Genomic DNA, 20719 nt, shown 5'->3' on the forward strand with positions numbered 1-20719 from the left:
GCTGTATTTGGTCGGGAAAGATTATGTTTTGTAGCATGGTGCTTCAACATTACAAGGCTCCTTCCCGTGAGCAGTTGCACTGTATACCCTGTCAGTTGGCACAAGTGACTTAACTCAATTTAAACAGCTAGTAACGATTTTTAAAATGACTAGGAGCACCATCAGAACTGATGATGATCTCCTCTGCTCCTGTTTGCAGTTGAAGAATTTTGCACATTGCTAGCAAAGGATGTGCTGAGTCATGTTCTGTGTCATCATTTATAACTGCAACACTTTTGGTCTTGTTTTGAAAATGTGTCACTCCTGTAAAAATTGAAATCTGGTCATTACGCCAGTGATATCCTTGTACTTCTTGTGGGAGAATTACAGACCAATTCTCAGCAAAATCACAGTGAAGTACTAAATATAGTTCTGCAGCCTGCACACACCCTTTCACTTCAGCAATGTGTTGTTGCTGCAAATTCTTCAGACACTGGTCTGTTACTGCGTTCACTGACCATTTACCGAGTTCATCAATGAAACTGTCAAAGGCAACAGCTTTCTTAAATAGTTCATTTTGCTCCCATGTCGCATATGTAATTTCTGCAGAGTTTCCTGCTACGTCTTCCAGGCCAAGTGTCACAGACTGTCCTCCCTTTCCAGGGAAGTCACCGCATTCTTGAAACAAACAAATCTCTCACTTTACGTTACAGACTACTAATGACTTCACACATCCGACCAAGGGGTGTCATATGTCACGTGCTCCAGTAAGTTCTTCAAAGTTACCACACAAAGTTCAAAATTCATTCAGTACACACATAAACAGACATCTCTAGGTGGGTGTGGGACTACCCTTAGGTGATAGTGCATAAAATTTTGATCTTTCAGTATGTGAAGTTTTATTGTTGCTCTTATAAATTGCAAAAGTTTCTTTAATACTGCGAGTCATGTACCTCTTCCCTTTCACAACTTTTTGACCTTGAACTGTTGCAGTTATAGTGCCTTTTTGGTTGGCACTCTGGCAAGAACAGTCCCTTTTATCTTCCAGATAAAATGACTGCACTATTTGAACATGGGCTGCTTCTACAGGATGACCGTAATAGGGGTTTGGTCGTCCAAAGACTCCTTTTACAGACCTCACATTTCTTGATTTGTCTACCATGTACTTTGATACTGATGGAACGTGGTTATATTAGTTCAAACTTGCACCTTTTCACTAGGCACAATATTCAACAGCTGATTTGATATTTGTGAAAAATTCCTGGCAAGAGGTGCAAGAGTGCTTTGGTTCATTTTCTACTTAAGATCGAATTTCTACTTTGAAGAGTTGAAGAGTGTGGTCAGTTTTGCTGTAGTTTATTCATCAATAGCTTTAGTAATTTCTCTGCACTTTCTTGATGCGTAGAGCTTGTGACTTGACTTCACTGACCATGGTTTCTTAACAGGACTCACACCTACCTCTGTCGTTGACTGATTCAGGGTATTTAATTCTTCCTCTATTGGTGCAAAATCTGCATCATCTGCACCATGGGAGGCATCACCTTGTTCAGATACTATCATTGTTGTTATTCTGTCAAAATGTTTCGAACACAAAAAGCCAGCATGAGAAATGTCTTCACCTCGAAACAGAGTCTTCAAACGCGAACACTTATTCACAACCTGAACAAAGTCTGTTTTTTTGTTTGTCTTACATATCACTCTTTTATGGATATGCAAAGGTCAGCCAGTCAGAGGACATTTGAAACAGTCCTTTTCATAAAACACACAGCAACTATGTCAACTGGCAAACTCTTCACCAAAACACAGAACTCACTGAATGGTCTCAGATTTCTTAGAAGCCTCTTCAGTAAACAAATTAGCACTGAACAACTACAATACAGAAACCTGCAATGAACAACCACTACAAAGAAACTGACTGGAAACTGCAACAAAGTGTAAAGAATATCTGCAACAGTGAAAGTCAAAAGAAATAATTGCAGCAAAGAAAGTGATAAGAAATAACTGCAACAAAGACAATAGAAATAAACATTGCAACAAAGAAATTAGTAAAAAACGACTTCAGTGAAGTTACTGTAACCTTGAAAATTAAAAAAAAATGATTTTTAAAATAAAACCTGTCCAACTTAAAAGTGGAAGCACTCCTTTACAGACAATATAGCACTACATGGTACTAATCATTTTAATCTAACTTTTCTGGATTGGCATTTTTTAGGAAAAAAATTCTGTAAATTATAAAAAAAAATCAGAAGGTGACAATAAAAGAACTTTGATAGGTATGTCCCAATGGAGGATACCATTGTAATCATAAAGCAATTATATTTCAGAGATACAACATTTAAAATTTTTTTCCAAATTTTGCATCTTCAAAATGATGTTTGCAGTGTCATTTTTGGAGGCCTGTATCTTGGGGCAGGAATTTTTTGGGGGGAAAACAAAAAAATACATGTTTCTTACTTACTCCTGAATTTTAACATGTGCTAAATTCAATAACATCTGAAACTGTGAAGGTAACCCTCCTGTCTGAAGTGATACGGATTATGCCTACTAGTCTGTGTATAGAAATTTTGTGAATTAACACTAATAACAAATAAAATCCTAGATATTAGTTAATATTTCATAACATAAAGTGGTTACATTACTATTCGTAGGAAATATAGTATGTTGAGACATGCTTAAAAACAGTTCAGACCTCTGAAGTAGGTTGGTTATCTACAAAAACTTGTGTAATTTGTGAGTCATTACGGTGCTTCATATTTTTTTTAAACCTTTTTACTAAAAAGATGACCCACCCATTCGTGCAAGTTAGGGTTTATTTATAAAGTATTTGTGTTAGGGTTCACTAGTACACAGGAAGCCCCCTTACCTCGTTGGTAACAACAGCTCCTGTCAGATGATCAAAGTTAATGCTGTTGGGTTTGGCTAGCACTTGAATGGGTGACCGCCTGGAGTTGCCAAGTGCTGTTGGCAAGTCAGGTGCACTCAACCCTTGTGAGTCCAACTGAGGACTTATTTGGTTGAAAAGTAGCGACTCTGGCCACAAAAACTGACAGTGGCTGGCAGAGTGGTGTGCTGACCGCATGCTCCTCTATATCCATATCCAGTGACACCTATTTGTTGAGGATGACATGGCAATCGGTTGGCACCAATGGGCCAGGACAGGCACAGGACTGTGGTTGATAGATGAACTGTGTTCTTGTCTTATCCATATACCATTGTGTACTATGTTATTAGTTTTAGTTTCTGTGCATACTAAAATAGAAATTTAAGTGATTGATTAAAGTAGCCGGAAAACAATAATTGAAAAATCATCGACAATAACAGACCAAGAGCTCAGTACTTCTTTGTGTGACTGCTTGAAACAATTTTCGTGTCTCAAAAGATATAAATACAAAACACACTTTTTACAACGGTTTTTGGTTTTTCTGTTACATGATGTTAACCTAAGCATTCATAGGGAAATTAATGATCAGTGACAAGGAAATGATCATAACCATCTAATCTCTTCTCATTGCAAGGAACAAGGGCGGGAGGATTGCAATATTTGAATATTTCAAATGTCTCAGACTCAAGCTTTGTCCTGAATATCTTTCTGTGAAATTTGGGTCATTTTTCAGGTATTCTGTATTCCATCCAGCTGCTCACTCAAACCAAGTTGAGGAATTGGAGAATGTTCATAAAAGTCCATTTCCTTGCCCAAAACCAACTTTGGTAGCACTCCATTTGTTGATCCCAGAGGTCCACCACCCCTCCTCCTCCACCCCCATTGACTGGTTATATCTGCGTACAACAGAGATACGTGGAATGAATGTGTTACCACCAATCCATCTTCTGTTCTGGGTGAATTCAACAGTCTTTTAATCGCTTCGAACAGTCTATGCTGATTCTCCTCTTCTTAATTTCGTATTATCATGGGAATTTACTCCTATCCTGGTTGTTATATTTGATCCTGTTCCATGATATCCCGTGTCAACAGATTTCTCCAACAAGGATATTGTAGTGAAATAGCTGTCGAAATACAAGTAGCTTCCACAAGGAATGATCTGTAATATCCAAAGAACCACAGAAGGACCAAGTCCCAGCTCTGAATCATCCAGATTTCTTGAAGCACCGTTGTATATTTTGAAGTCCATTACCTGATTACAAAACTTTTCAAACCTACGGACTAAGGCTTATTTTTGAAAAACTGTTTTAAGTGACACTCTCAAAAAAGTAATTATCTTTTCACCGGTGTTGAAGTGAAAGGAAATTCAGAAAATAATTTTACAAAGTGACCTGCACATTTGTACAAATCAGGTTTAAAAGGATTAGAGGGCTGCATCTAGCTTAAAGGTTAATTGCTAGTATTACAAGTAATGGCACAGTGTTGTCAAGTGCACTGACACTGTGATCTATGCTTCCATGCCATTTTGTGCACAGTATTTTTGCTAAGGATTACATTTTATCCCTGTTGCATGGGTAACAATTAGTTTAAGCCTCTTATTAATTATCCATGTTTTCTTCTCACAGATGCCTCAGAAATTCAAACCAAAATAATTCAGTTAATAAGGTAAAGGAAACCCGAGATTCAGAGCTTTTGCCACGGAAAAGGAAATGGAGGTAAGAAAAACTACAGGCAGGCTAATGAATAAAATTAGATTCCGTCTTTTGAGGTTGCAATCTGAATTAGTCAACACAAAGTTCCACAACAAAATTTTTCTATAATAGAACACTGTAGAATGATTTAAACATAAGTATATTTCCTTACAGTATATACAATATTAAGCATACATAACTTTGCATCTTTGAATTTCTTTCAAGTATCTCTGTTCCACTAGTACTAGATTACAATATTCACTAGCAGTCAGAGTAGCAACATTGATTTGTATCCCTGCAAGTCTTTTAGTGAGACCCTAGAGTAATCTGACACATGGTCCAGTCACAATTGCAGATGCAATGTGAATTCAGTGTCATCTGATGGTGTGCATAGCAGCACCTGGCAGCATATGCTGAGCCCTCTGTAGCAGTGGCAGCCAGTTCAAATGTCTTTTCTGTGGAGATGAGAACATTATAACCGAGTGTGGAGATGAGAACATTATAACCGAGTAGTGTGTGTGTGTGATGGGGGGGGGGGGGGGGCGTTATTGTCCCATAGTTTTAGTTTGGGCAACAGCATGGGAGAGGTCTGTGCCATGATTGCTGATGGAGTTGGCTGTTGTGTAATGGCAAATTTCACCAACTGACAACTGACCTGCATCCCCACATTTGCCTTGCAAACCACCAGGAACATTCGCCAAAGAACTGGAGGGAGCACATCCCTCCAACGTCATAAATGGGTACATTGACACTGCTGTGGATGCCAAATGCTGTATGGCTGATGCAGACTTGATGTCCGTGGCTGACCTAACTGTGAATAGCAACAGATGCCGAGGCAGTGGCTGCATAGATGGACAGGGGTCAATCTCCAAGGCAAAGTCATCTGATGACACATGCACATGAACGTCGGGCACTTGCAAGGTGTTCCTGGGCAGCAGTATGAGCGTTTTTTGTTAATTGTGTGGAACGTCATTGTGATGTTGGCATCTAAAGTAGGCTGTGAGGGGTTAAATATATGCAGCTAATGTGGTAACAATGACCATATAATAAATCTGCTGGCAAAGTGTTACAAAAAGGCAGAGCACGATAGGTGATGAGAAACAACAACAAAGCATTTTCCCTTGAATGTGGGGCATCTAGTTTGGACATGTGAGCCTTGAAAATGTGAATGAAATGTCTGGCTTCACCATTTAATTGAGGAGAGAACAGTGTTATTCGCATGTGAAAAATCCCATTTTGTTGACATAACTGTTGAAATTCCAATGAAAGAATCTGTCGCCCCTTGTCCGAAACAATTGTTCCTGGCAAACCTTCTAGACAAAAGACAGAAGCTCTTTCTCTGCTAGTGCCAGTGCTAGTTGTCAAATTCATGGAAATGACAAATAGATACATGCTGTATGCATCAATAATGGCCATCCACCGTGTGTTCCAGAAAAGGCCTTCAAAATCATATACTATATGCATCAATGGTAATCAGCCACCATTTTTTCCAGAAAGGACTAGCAAAATCACTGGGGTTGCGTTTGCCAAGGACCGTTAGATCGAGACCACTTGAAAAATTCCTGGTGCAATGCTGCCAGTTATCTGTGCAAGCATAGCAGTGGGCCACCATCTGTTCTAGCTGATTGTCACGCCCGGGCCACGTACAGTGCTCTTGTGCCAACTGCTTAGTTCTAGTGATTCCCCAAAGTCTTCTGGATATCAGTTCCAAAACATATTGCTGCAGTGATGCGGGAATTGTGACTCACATTTGTTCAAGAGGAGCATGCAATAAAATTATACCATTCTGAAGAGGAAGGTTGTGTTGCACGTAATATTTGCGTACTACAGCATCTGAAATTGATTTTGGATTATGAAGCCAACCCATCCTAATGTTAATACTTGGTCAGTTGTACTGACTGATATTGTTCAGCAGTTTGTGCGATCCGCTGAAAGTCAGTGGAAAAGCTTTGGTAGATCACTTGTTACAGTGTAGACCATTGAATTATATGAATTGATGTCCACAGATCGCTGGTTCGAATCTAACACGAAAGAACATTTTAACTTATTTGTAAAATGACTAAAACTCATCTCATATGATAACCAAATCACAATCACAGAACTTCACCACACCGATCAGAAACATAATATTATTATATTTTCCTTGCTGTTTATATACGCTTACATTTGCAATCACTATTCACACACTTCATGTTCAAAAAAGCTATTTTCTATCTAATGTGACCACACACTTTTTACTTTATGAGAAACAATGTTTTTATCTTTGTACTGACCAGCTAGGATTCTTATTGTTTAAACTTTTGCAGTTTCTTCAACTTAAATAAAAATGAACTAAGTCTGCTTCAGACTACAATGTTAGTTTACTCTCACAAACATCACAACTCTTATGTCTGTGTCACCTGCATGTTGTACATGTTATATATCTCTCCATATAACCTCATCATCCTACACCTCATTGTACTTTAGGCATATGGCAATATCTTCACTACTAGCAGTGCTTTCCAAAAGCAAAGTAAATGTGTTTATCCTCCGTTGTCCAGTTCTCAGACTAACAGTAATGTGAAGCTATATATAATACATCCCACAATCGAAACAACAGCTGCAATCAGTTGTTGCTAACGCTATTTTTGTATTTAATGTAAAACTTTTAAAAATATATTACTCTTCCAGGATTCAAATGCGTCACCTCTTTCTCTGCCGTCAGATGCGTTATCCATTGTGCCACAGAACGCCTGCTAGAAATAGGCTCTCTGCTGAGTGTCTTTGACAGAGGAAATCAGTGCAAAGTTTTGCCAAGAATAATTTTATTGTGCTTTAGGTCGAAGCTCGTGACTGATAGTTGACAATCTTAGTTTTAATATATGGACCCATTTGCAAAAATTCTTCAATTCCCTAGTTTCGAGCGAGTTTAATAATGTTGCCAGGAGCAGGGAAAAGAATGTTCGTCGTCACACATACCGTCACTTGAAATGGGTGGAGCATAAATGCATCGATTTTTGCAAGACTTCCACTATCAGTGTTCACAAAATTCCTTTCAGTCGTTACTTAAAAGTTGTAACTGAGTTTTCCATCACTTAATAGCTAAACTGTTTGCAGAAAAGTAGGTAAAAACCTCATAACTTCGGCTAATCCTGCTATAACGCACATATAGCTTTGTCTTACTCCTAGCCTGTAACGTCATGAGATCATCAGCCAACAACAGAGCGTTTTCAATCACGTGACCAGATCTTTATATTTAATGATTTTTAAGCTTTAATTGCACAAAAATAACAAATATTTTGTGAGAACATTGACTGTAAATGCTATTTAAATGTTGTAATCAATCAGAATAACAACAATCCGAACAATATTTTTAAAAATGCTTCAAAATGGCTCGGAGCACTATGGGACTTAACATCTGAGGTCATCAGTCCCCTAGAACTCAGAACTACTTAAACCTAACTAACCTAAGGACATCACACACATCCATGCCCGAGGCAGGATTCGAACCTGCGACCGTAGCAGTCGCGCGGTTCCGGACTGCAACGCCTAGAACCGCATGGCCACCGCGGTCCATATTTTTAATGTAGGAGGACAGCCTATTGCCAAAGCTTCATATCTAAATGTGACACACTCCCTGTACCAAGCTATTACATAACGAGAAAATTTTGACCTAAGGAACAACTGTTGTATTTGTAAATGTAAGATGACTTTGTATTTTTCAAATGATGAATTTGGAAAAATTCCTAGTCTTGTGGTTGGGCAAATACAGCCTTTCATTTTATAACTCGGTGAATTTATATCAAACTTCACAGATTTTTTATCAATATCAGTTTGAGAATCAGTGAGCTACTTTTTGAACTGCATACTGAATTCTTATTGTCATTTACTAATCCTCTTCTGTAACCTTGGCATTTTTAATGTGATGGCTGCAGTGTTGAGCTGCTCTGTGTTGTTGGCCACAGGCACACCTACATCGCTTCAACTTCATTGACAATGTGATTTCCTTCAGCGTCCTCTGCCAGTGCTTGTTCACTAATTTCCCAGAGTATCCATTTAATATCTAATCTCTCTCTCTCTCTCTCTCTCTCTCTCTCTCTCTCTCTCTCTCTCTCTCTCCCCCCCCCCTCCCTCTCTCTCCCCCCTCCCCCCTCCCTCTCTCCCCCCTCCCCCTCTCCCCCCTCCCCCCATATTGTATGTGCTCTTTGGAGTAAATAGAAGACCACAGTCATGCATAGCTTCTTTTCACAGTGATGAGAGCAAAGAAGAATTTAATTATCTGTCCATATGATGCAGTTCTCATTAACTCCAATTGTAACACACTGCTACAGAAATTAAGAGATATTGACAGCAAAAATCTACCCCTATTAAGCTTGTAAATGAGACATGTAAGTCTGTGGAATTTTAAACCTTTATTTTCATAAGTTGTAATCATCTGCAGATAATTAAACTGCCCTTTATTATTTTTTCACACCAATGATAACATTAAACTCATAAATGATATTTCTGTGAAATTCATATGTGTAGAATTTACATTGCTATAATATGTCCTATTAATCAGTGTTACCTATCCTCTCTTATTGGAACTTTAGCATATATGTTCCCACAACTTCACATAATGGGGTCTCAATAATGTCTTGCAAATAGCCATGCAATATCACCATAAATAAAAGTTACAGCAAACAGTCACTGGTATATTGTGCATCAACTGTCACTATTTCAAATAATTTAGCACAGCATTTAACTCATAAGTGACACATACAAAAACAGAATATGTTGACTTCATAACAAACAAGAAGGTTGTGAACTTTTTCTGATAGTTTTGTGTGTTGATAAACAACAAATATGTTTTTATAACTGTTATCAATAGTGGGCAAAGTTCTCAGATTGAAACATCCCCCAGGCTGTGGCAAAGCCATGTCTCCGCAATATCCTTTCTTTCAGGAGTGTTAGTTCTGCAAGGTTCGCAGGAGAGCTTCTGTAAATTTTGGAAGGTAGGAGACGAGGTACTGGCAGAAGTAAAGCTGTGAGGACGGGGCTTGAGTCATGCTTGGGTAGCTCAGTTGTTAGAGCACTTGTCCGCGAAAGGCAAAGGTCCTGAGTTCGAGTCTCGGTCCGGCACACAGTTTTAATCTGCCAGGAAGTTTCAGTGGGCAATGTAGTACGACATCACTTATCCCTCTTCTGATGTACACTGGCTGTTGTTTCTTAATTCTGGATGACTGGCTCTGCCTGAAATGCAGCAACAATGGTTGGTCTGTTTCTGTGTCACATCACTCACATGACACAAAAAAATTGAAATAAAGATCAGTTACATATAACAATAGATTCACTTAAATACAAATTTTATCTGTGGTGGCTGTCATGAGAAGGGTGTTCAAGTTGACCTCATTAAACAACCATGCTCCTCACTTTGGAAAATGGAAATTATTTTGTCCTGTACCAAAGGGGGAAAGTTTCACAAAGATGTTTGTGGAAAGAGTAAAAGATCTTGAAGATATCAGATAGGTGAAGAAATGAAGTGGAACAAGAAGAAATTATACTTTTTTGCTGCAGACAAATTAACATTCCAGGCTGAATTTCACTCTGCTTCCCAGTTGCATTTCAAAGTTCGGACTGCTTGATTGTGGTTGTGATTTATTGTTAAGGTCCCTTGTTGCTTTGTATGGGACTCTTTTATCGTAGTTGCCGTCAGAACATTGGTTAGCTGAAACAAATGTCATTTTTGTGAAGCAAATCATATGGGACAAAAATCTTGGAGCAACCACAATTAACAGTTACGATCAATTCTGCAACGTCAGTAGTAAGTTTAGTGACTTATGACAGTGTATAGCACTTGAATCTGACTGGTTGCTCTGCAACTACATTGATCTGAGAAAGTAAGTGAAATCATGGTATTTGTGAAAGGAAGTGTAATAAATAAACTGAAACAAAATTATTATCATTTGTTATGAGTTTTCTCCTTTTGGCAGCAAGACAAGCTTTCATGCCTTCAAACATTTCTGACAGTTTTCATAATTTTAACTAAACTGTCTACTCATAAGACTTTTGGGGCAGGTAGGCAGTAAGAAAGCTGTGCACAAGACAGCATCTAGCAAGCATGTCTCTAGCAACCAGAGGGTTATTGGTGCAAAATTGAGCCCATTTCAGTTTGCTGATGACATTATTCATTTTGTTTCTAGTTCAGATGAACAAGACCAGTGAACAAATAACCATGGTGAAACTATTTTAAAAATAGGACTGAAAACCAGCTGCAGTAAAATCAGAATAATTTTTAATCAACACACTGAAAAAAATATGTGCAGATTAACAATGTTGTCATTTGACAGTGGATGAGTTTTTGTATTTCAGACAGTTTTGGGAATGGACAGTAAAAGAAGTAAACAGAAGAATAGAAATGATCTGGTGTCCCAAAATAAATAACATTTTCTAAACTAAGCTTCAGTTGTACTTCAAACAGAATCAAAGTTTTTTAATTGCCATGTGTCATCAGCTTGGGTGCCAGTGAGATGTGGATACATATGGATTAAGGAATATACTGGGGTACAAGATGTAATTATGATTGTAATGATAAATAAATTAAAGCAAATGGCAGATGGACTAAGCAAGGTGAGAAGATAGTACACTACTAGCCATTAAAATTGCTACACCAAGAAGAAATGCAGATGATAAACGGGTATTCATTGGACAAATATATTATACTAGAACTGACATGTGATTACATTTTCACGCAGTTTGGGTGATAGATCCTGAGAAATCAGTGTCCAGAACAACCACCTCTGGCAGTAATAACGGCCTTGATACGCCTGGGCATTTAGTCAAACAGAGCTTGGATAGCGTGTACAGGTACAGCTGCCCATGCAGCTCCAACACGATACCACAGTTCATCCAGAGTAGTGACTGGTGTATTGTGACGAGCCAGTTGCTCGGCCATCATTGGCCAGATGTTTTCAGTTGGTGAGAGATCTGGAGAATGCGCTGGTCAGGGCAGCAGTCGAACATTTTCTGTATCCAGAAAGGCCTGTACAGGACCTGCAACATGCGGTTGTGCATTATCCTGCTGAAATGTAGTGATTCGCAGGGATCAAATGAAGGGTAGAGCCACGGGTCGTAACACATCTGAAATGTAACGTCCACTGTTCAAAGTGCCGTCAATGCAAACAAGAGGTGACCGAGACATGTAACCAGTGGCATCCCATACCATCACGCCGGGTGATACGCCAGTATGGCGATGACAAATACATGCTTCCAATGTGCGTTCACCACGATGTCGCCAAACACGGATGCGACCATCATGATGCTGTAAACAGAACTTGGATTCATCCGAAAAAATGACGTTTTGCCATTTGTGCACCCAGGTTCGTCATTGAGTACACCATCACAGGCTCTCCTGCCTGTGATGCAGCGTCATGGGTAACCGCAGCCATGGTCTCCGAGCTGATAGTCCATGCTGCTGCAAACATCATCGAACTGTTCGTGTAGATGGTTGTTGTCTTGCAAACGTCCCCATCTGTTGACTCAGGGATCGAGATGTGGCTTCACGATCCGTTACAGCCATGCGGATAAGATGCCTGTCAGCTCAACTGCTAGTGATATGAGGCTGTTGGGATCCAGCACGGCGTTCCGTATTACCCTCCTGAACCCACCAATTCCATATTCTGCTAACAGTCATTGGATCTCGACCAACGCGAGCAGTAATGTCGCGATACGATAAACCACAATTGCGATAGACTACAATCTGACCTTTATCAAAGTTGGAAATGTGATGGTACACATTTCTCCTCCTTACACAAGGCATCACAACAACGTTTCACCAGGCAACGCCGGTCAACTGCTGTTTGTGTATCAGAAATCGGTTGGAAACTTTCCTCATGTCAGCACGTTGTAGGTGTCGCCACCGTCGCCAACCTTTTGTGAATGCTCTGAAAATGTAATCATTTGCATATCACAGCATCTTCTTCCTGTCGGCTAAATTTTGCATCTGTAACACGTCATCTTCGTGGCATAGCAATTTTAATGGCCAGTAGTGTATTAGAAAATGTGTAGGGGCAGCATGAGTGCATATAGTTGAAGGCCATAATGCGTGGCAGAGTCTGGAAGATGGATAAAAGTCATTCAATACATGCACATACAAGAGGGAATGTGGTGCTGTCGAATTAGTGCTTAGACATTACACTGCAGTGCAACACAGAGAGAATCTGTCTTGAGATGTATGTTTATGCTGATGCAAGATGTGGCTGAAGGTGAAGAAAGAATCTAGATTTTTTCCCTCCACATGAACCATTCGGATATTGTGCTGAGAATGGACTCAGGGAAACTACAGTGGATAAGACAAGACACACACATGCCTGAACACCTATAAATGTAATAATATTACTTACATATTGTTAGTACTATTTTTCTTTCTTCATAATAAAGACATATTGATGAATGAAATGATATCTGCTGGTGTTCTATCATATGTTGTTGTTGGAAACAAAATGTCCCATTGTATCTTAAAGGGGAAATAAAGTAAAAACTTGCACATATGAGGTTAATCATATCTCTCTCTAATAGTTGATGGAATAAAAACATAGAACTTGTGATAGATGTGGAACCTTACATGCTAATTCACAACATTCTCCTTTTTCAGAGAAACTTATAGTAGAGAAGAGGATGTAAACATCATTAGATATTTACTGAAAAATAACAATTATAAAAAGGCAGGAACTAATACTTTATGGAAAGAGATGGAATTGCAGGAAGTCTTAAGAGGTAAGTATCTTCTTCCTCGGATTGCTGACCATCTTAGTGGTTATACCAGAAAGAAATTAAATTCACTGTTGTTTTGTCCACATAAGCCTACTGTACAATCATCAGCACATGGTAATGACACACATCTTTGTGAGAGCGATGGTGTGTGTAAGCAGGTATACCTCCTCACCGAGTGGTTAGCTACACCAGAAGTGAAAAATAGAAAAATAAGACTGCCTAGGTTACCTAGCATTGTCTGTTGATAACACCAAGCAAGGAGCTTTTAGTAGGGCAAAAAATGATTTCTATATGTTACTCACTGGGTACCTGCTGTTCTGGTTGTGTTAGATTGTACACAGTATGGATTCCCACAGATTTTTTCACTTCACCAATCAGTTTTAAAATGAATAAACATTTCCATGAAGTCGTAGATAATTATGTATCTCCGAGTTGGAATATCAACAATATAAGGAAAACACACACACACACACACGACCGCCATCTCCGGCTGCATGGACCAGAATGCGACTGACATGTGAAACAGAAGCAGTAATCAGGAGGGGACGGGGAAAAGGAAGATATAGCAAGGTACAGGTGAGGGGACAGAAGAGTGCTGTCTGGCAGAGCAGGAAAGACTCTTCCTTCTCAACTCATCCAGTAAGTCTCCCCTGATCTGGCTTTCTGAGCAACTTTCCCAAACTCTACCCCTTCTCCTGAATCTCACCAGTCCTTTTACTTCTCTCCCCTTCCTTCCCTTCAGTCCTTCTGTCAGAAGGAGTAGTACGGACTCTGAAAGCTTGCAAACTGTAATATCTTTTATATATGCGTTCTGCTGCCACTTGGTGAGTAGATTTTTTATATTTCCAATTACATTATATTTTCAAACGTTGATTATTTCCATTATCTCATAAACTACATTATGCTTTGAAAACAATCTAGGCTGGATTTTACTACTTTGGGTGAACTAGCAAAACTAATGTTATTTTGGCTAACAGAAAATCTTGTTGGTTAAAAATTTACAAAAATACATTGACACTATTATTCTTCTGCAGTGTGGATCCCTTTCCTTACATATATGCGATGAAAATTTAATTTATCAATGCATATGTCATTTTGTGTAGAAAAATTAAAGTAAAAAAAGTACACAGTCAAAGTTTGGAATCTAATAATTGTTATAACAATATCTGCCATCAAAAATGCTAATAATCTGGAACTTTGACATCAATTATTTCATACTTTAATTAATTTGTGATGATACAAAATACTTTACAAGAAAACAGGACTGCGAGACTTTATGTTGGTGTGGGTCAACTTTCTCAAATATACTGGTTACCTCGTAGAGTTTTGCATGTTGCAAACTGTAGTACTGATATCACTTTATTATATTTCAAATTATGAATGCCATAATGTGAACTAATTACATGAATGTAAACAGAACAATGCGAATGATAACCTAAGCTATAAATTCAAGTGAAATTAAGTTTAAATAAGATGATAAGATATTCATGGAAGTATTTCATGGCACAAACCATTTCAACCATGCACAGGTCACTTGCATGTCATTCCTAATGCTCTCATTTCTAATTTTGTCTCATCTTGTGTTACACAACAAATCATAAAACTTTCTTTTGCATTCTTGCAGTTCGCTGATGTCTCTGGACAAGAATTAAGTGTAAAATGTTGACAGATATTTTAGGTTATTGGGGAAGGCCTGGGGATGGAAGAACATTGGTAATAAGATATACCACAAAAAAAAAAAAAGTTTAGGGGAGGACAGTGACGAAGTTAAGCATGTGTGTGTCTGGAGGGGGGGGGGGGGGGGGTTAAAGCAAATCACTTGTTTTCTTCTGACATTCTGGTACTAGGAGAAAGGAACAGAATTTTGTGTATACTGAAACAGACAACAAGGTTGTAGCTGTTTACTTGCCGAGCATTGTCTAGAACAGAATTTCATATTGTCCCTTACTTCGTTTATATCACAGATAACATTCACCAGGTATACCATTAAACAATTTGATTTGCAACACAAGAAGTAGCTTAAAAATTTGGTATTAACAGAGTAATTACCTTCTGAAGAAAAAGAAAACACACAGAAACTTATTTGATTGAATGAATGCTCAAATAAACTGAGTTCCAAAAATCACAGGTTGAATCCTCTAGAGTCTGTATGAATGAAGATTGTTAAAGTGGCACTAAGTCCGACTCTTTCCAAGTGTATGAGATGTAGTGGAAACAGAATACCAAGTCCTCTCCACTCAGCAATGTCCTGTTGGGAAAGTCTTGCTTCACAGTGCTGGCGAAGAGTAGAGGAGTTGATCAGGGTAGCTCATTGTCCATGCTAGATCTTCCCAATGTGACAGCTGTCGTCACGGCACAGGCCTAAATAGTTATCTTGCAGAGTGACACTTCTGTTTGATTGGCTCAAACTTAGTTTCAGCAGAAGCAGGAAATAGTTAGGTGCACACGTCTTGGAGTTGTTGCTGGCCCAGACGCAGGTGTCACCCGAGCTGCTAGTGTGACCTCTCCAGATTGAATTTCTGTCTCGCATGGACTGGATTACTGCCACCATAATGTAAATTGTATTGGTAGTTGTTGGCACCAGTTGCACTTATCAGCACAGCATACCCAGTGTAGACTCCCTTTCACTGACAACTTAGCAGGTATCATGCCAACATAAAAGCCGAACAATGTTTACACACCAGCTCATATAAGACACAGCTTACTTTATAGATGGAGCTGATCTCTCCATTAACCACTATAGTAGACCCTTCCTTTCACAATTACAGGACGCTGTAGAAATTCACCATTTTAATTACACAACACTATGGTCCAGTCACACTCTCATTTAATGGCCAGTTGTTGAAACATTATATCAAGTACCAAAGACCATTTCTTTTATCAATGGATTTACCTGAAAGCTATCAGATATTCATGATATATACGATACACAGGGTGTTTCTAAATGAGTGTTGGGGTTTTAAGGCTTTGTAGCATTTATTACATTAACTTATGTTTACAAATAATAAAACCCCTGACAATAAAATTCAGTGAATAGTCGTGTAACATTAACGTAGATGAACTATGAACTACAGTTACCGTACTATACTTCGAAACAGTCACCTCCCATAACTATGCACCACTGAGCACTGCAGTACATGTCCGGGAAACTTTGTACAAAGTCTTCCTTTGGGATTGTGTTCAAAAGCTGCATTACATTTCGTTGGATGTCAGGAATATCATCAAATCTCTTTCCTTTCAAAGCGAGTTTGAGTCAAGGGAATAGGAAGAAGTCTGGAGGATTGAGATCAGTCGAGTATGGTGAATGTACAAGTTGCACCAGCCCCTTTTTTGCCAGAAAGTGTTTGACGATATTGGCTGTGGATGGGCGAGTGTTGTCATGAACAACAAATCAGGAACCTTGTTGTGCATACTGGGGCTGTACCCTGCATAGGCATTGCATGAAATGGATCAAAATTTCAATGCACTGTGCAGCATTCAACTTTGTTCCCTCAGGTAGAAATTTCTTGTAGATAATGTCTCGACTATCGAAAAAGGTGATTAGCGTAGTTCTGATGCGTGATTTTTTGGCTTTGACATTTTTCTGATGAGGTGATGTCAGAGAATGCCATTCCATGCTCTGCCGATTCATTTCAGGATCGTACCAGTGACAATACGGTTCAAGCTGATCGTCAGTCAAGTGATGTGGCGCAAGATGACAACACGTTTTCCTCTTCCCTAACTCCTGGGTAAGGATTTGTTGCATGGAATCACAGTTCATCTGCAGTTCATCCATTATCATGCACACAGTCATTCGCGATTAGTATCCTCACTTTCTCAGTGTTTTCCTCACTGACAGCAGTCTCAGGTCATCTACTGTGGGGATTATCAGAAACACTTTCCTGGCCTCCTCAAAAATGGCCAAACTACTTGTACACTCACTTCATGGACAGTGCTTGATCCTCATAAACACATACCAGTGTTGCATGCATTTCTTTCAGTGTTTTGCCAAGCTTAAAACAAAACTTTATTGAGCCTTTGCTCGTTCATTATCCTGTTCTTAGCTCAGAACCATCGCATTAAAGAAGCACTTTGTTCAGCAGGGCGAACATAGAACGCGCATGTTGCTCAACTGAACTACGGTGGGGGCAGGTTGTCAACACCGATCGCTACACAGGTGCACACACGCTACACAGCGTTGTGAGTTGCCAGTGTTGCCCGATCGACAGTTCTGACTTCATTAACCGAACTTTATTGTTAGATGTTGTACATCAAATGAAAGTGTCGAATGCAGTTGTTCCAAGCTTGAAGATCTTCTGGATGCGTCATCTTCAGTGATGAGTTGACATTTCACTTAAGTGGAAATGTGAACACACATAGTGTGTGCATCTAGGGATCAGCAAATCCCCATGAGATGGTAGAGTTGCAACAGGACTTCCTCAAATTGAGTTTTTTTAGTCATACCCCGCAGAAAGTCTTTGGTTTGGCTTTTTTATTTTTTTTTAGTCAGGCAAAAGTAACTGGTTTTTCTTATCTTGATGTGCCAGAACTATGGCTCTTCCCTCAAATGGAAGAAGCTGAAACACAGAACTTTATATGACTGCAAGATGGTGCACCACCTCCCACCTCACTGGCATAACTCAGCATGATTGGTTAAATGACACTGTACCTGACCGCTGGATTGGCTGCAAGGAAACGGATCGGATGACAGAGCTTGTTTCGCTTGGACTCCATGTTCATTAAATCTGATGTCATGCAATTTTTACCTTTGGGGTTCATAAAGGATCATGTGTATGTACCTCTGCTACCAGCTGATACCCGACTTAAGAAACAGGATTGAAGCAGTTGTTGCAACAATTACTCCAGACACACTGATCGGGAAGAACTTGCCTATCAACTCAATGTGTGCCATGTGATGAATGGTACCCACATTGAACACTTGTAAGGAAAACTGTTTGACTTGCTCTTTCATTTGATGTATTATCTATAATTGTAAGTTGAATGTAATAAATACTACAAAGCCTTAAAACCCCGATTTTCATTTTGGAACACTCTGTAAAATAATATACTCTTTATGCGTGATCAGTGATTCCAGCAATCAACTCCAGTGTGCTGTGGCTGATTGTCAATAATTTGAAGGTGTGTGTGGGGGGGGGGGGGAGGCAATCTGTAGAACACATTAAATGTATGGGACTAGCACAAATTGTTTACTTGGTTAACACACAGCAGCAAATCTATGATCATAAAGCTGTTATAGCAATGCTAATTATAGATGTAAGTATGAGTGTAAGAATAGGTAGAAACACATTTCTATTCAGTAAGTGTGACAAGAAACAGTTTTCAGTTTATGTGAGGAGTCAATTCATCTTCAAGACTTAAAATTTTGAGAATAAATGGAAAAAGTTCGTGAGTATTGTTCAATACATTTAAGACAGTTATGTGGTGAATGAAGTTGTGAGGGTTGGAAAAGATCCACAATGGGTTCAATGGCTGCATTAAAAAGCTGCTCAGAAAGCAAAGAACTTTTCTTCACAGATTTAAATGTAACCACGTCTTGTGGGCAAACAGGAACAAAATTAAGTCAAAATGAGTCTAAGGAGAATCATGCAGGAAGTGTCCAACAAATTTTAAAGTAAAATTCTATCTGCTGATCTGAAAAAAAAAAAAATCTTAGAGGCTTCAGTGTTATTTAAATCAGTAACCAGGAAAAAGCTACTTCCAAGTCACTCAGTTGCCACAATGGCTCCAAAATGTAAGGTGACATTCCATTTTTTAAAAGTGTTAAACAGATGAAGATTGTATTGCAGTTCCTGCTTTCAGTTCTCACTCAAACACTAAAATGACATATCACAGTCAGTGACTGCATGATACAAAGTCAGCTAAAGTCACTTGACAGAGGAAAAGTGACTGGGCCTGATGGGATACTTTTATGTTTTTGAATCGTGTGTGTGAAAGAACTCAGCAGTAGCAGTCTAGCATAGATCACTGGGGTAATGAACCGTTCCAAGTGATATGACGATATCATACCAACAGCTTGACATCAACTTTCTTATGACATACATTGCAAGATGGGTTCGAGATTAATTTTTTTAAAATTTAAATGCTTCGCATTATTGTTAACTAATTCCCTAAGTATGAAAGTGAGGCAGTCATGGGTTCACACCTATGTAAAATTTCCAAAATTCATGTTTCACTGGAAGAAAAGGTATTTTTGTAAAATTTATAGCTGTAATCAGAAATATGCATAATTTCATTCTTAATATATCTACGTACACATTCAAAGTTAATGTTAACACACATTCAAAATGTCACTAGCAAAACCTGAGTTAAACAGTCTGTGTTTTAAGACTGAGTTCCTTGTTAAATGCTTCTTTTGTTTTTGCAGTTTTGTCCCCAGGAATCTGATATATTCTTCTGTTGGTGTTCGTGTTGCTCAGTTTACCTTACAAAGAATATCACTTATAGATAACTTCAGAACATCTAGTTATATAGGATATGCATAAGACAGTAAAAGGTGAAGGAAAGTAACTTTAACCTCATTGAGATCTTCATCGTTTGTTAAAATATAAGCTAACCATCACTTCTTCTCATAGACAACAATAACATATCCATTAATGTCTTTCAAAACCAGTCTTTCTGAAGATTTTGCAACTGTTTCAACAGTAGATTCTGTTGTGTTTAAAAAAGTCTTGATGTACTTCACACAGTTGGTGTAAAAGCATGTAACTTCTTGTCCTTTTTATGGAAACAGATTGACTAAAACACTCTTCCAGAAATCTCTCAGTTTCAGTGTACTTTTCTTGTGTTGAATACGCAAAATGTACAGATATAATGTTTTTAACTCACCAATCAAAAAGTTGTTGTGGAGTAAGAGTTTAGCTATCGTATGGCCTCTGCAGACTTGCTTTTGTTGCTACTCTCTAAAACAGTGCCACCGACACCATAACATGGTCCCATTGCATGAACAAAGGCAAAAAATGCCATTCTGTTTCAATGCCAAAATCTTCTTTGTGGAAGCATAAGTTAACAAAATTATTTTTATTCTTGTACTGGTCTGCGCTACCATCCGAAAAATAGTACGAGGGTCACTCCAAAAGAAATGCACACTATTTTTGTAAAAATACAGTTCTCATTCTGCATGTGTGAAAGTTTTAGTGTGTAGATACATCCTTCCTGCTGGTTTTCAAACTTAGTTCAACCTGTTCCCGTGAGTGGCGCCATCACAGCATGTCTTCAAGATGACTGCTACACTTGACGTTCGTCAGAAGCAATGTGCTGTCATAGAATTCGTGTGCTGTGAAAACGAGATGGTGGGAAACATCCACAAGAGGTTGAAAAAGGTGTATGGAGATGCAGCTGTCGATCGCACTGCAGTTAGTCGGTGGGAAAGCAGGTTACGTGATGAAAGCGGGCACGGCAATATTGAGGATTGTCCTCGCAGTGGCAGGCATCGTACTGC

General features: G+C 38.8%; 1 protein-coding gene across 2 annotated transcripts in view; it reads left to right on the forward strand.

Moving 5' to 3' along the window:
- Positions 1–20719, forward strand: part of LOC126256239 (uncharacterized) — a 186145-nt gene that overhangs the window by 94157 nt on the left and 71269 nt on the right. For both annotated transcript variants that reach the window (XM_049955465.1, XM_049955466.1), the window contains exons 4-5: positions 4486–4575; positions 13163–13284. In XM_049955465.1, the coding sequence (XP_049811422.1) occupies positions 4486–4575; positions 13163–13284 (212 nt within the window). The remainder of the gene's footprint in view (positions 1–4485; positions 4576–13162; positions 13285–20719) is intronic.

Source organism: Schistocerca nitens, chromosome 1 (genome assembly GCF_023898315.1).
Source record: "Schistocerca nitens isolate TAMUIC-IGC-003100 chromosome 1, iqSchNite1.1, whole genome shotgun sequence".
NCBI lineage: Eukaryota > Metazoa > Arthropoda > Insecta > Orthoptera > Acrididae > Schistocerca > Schistocerca nitens.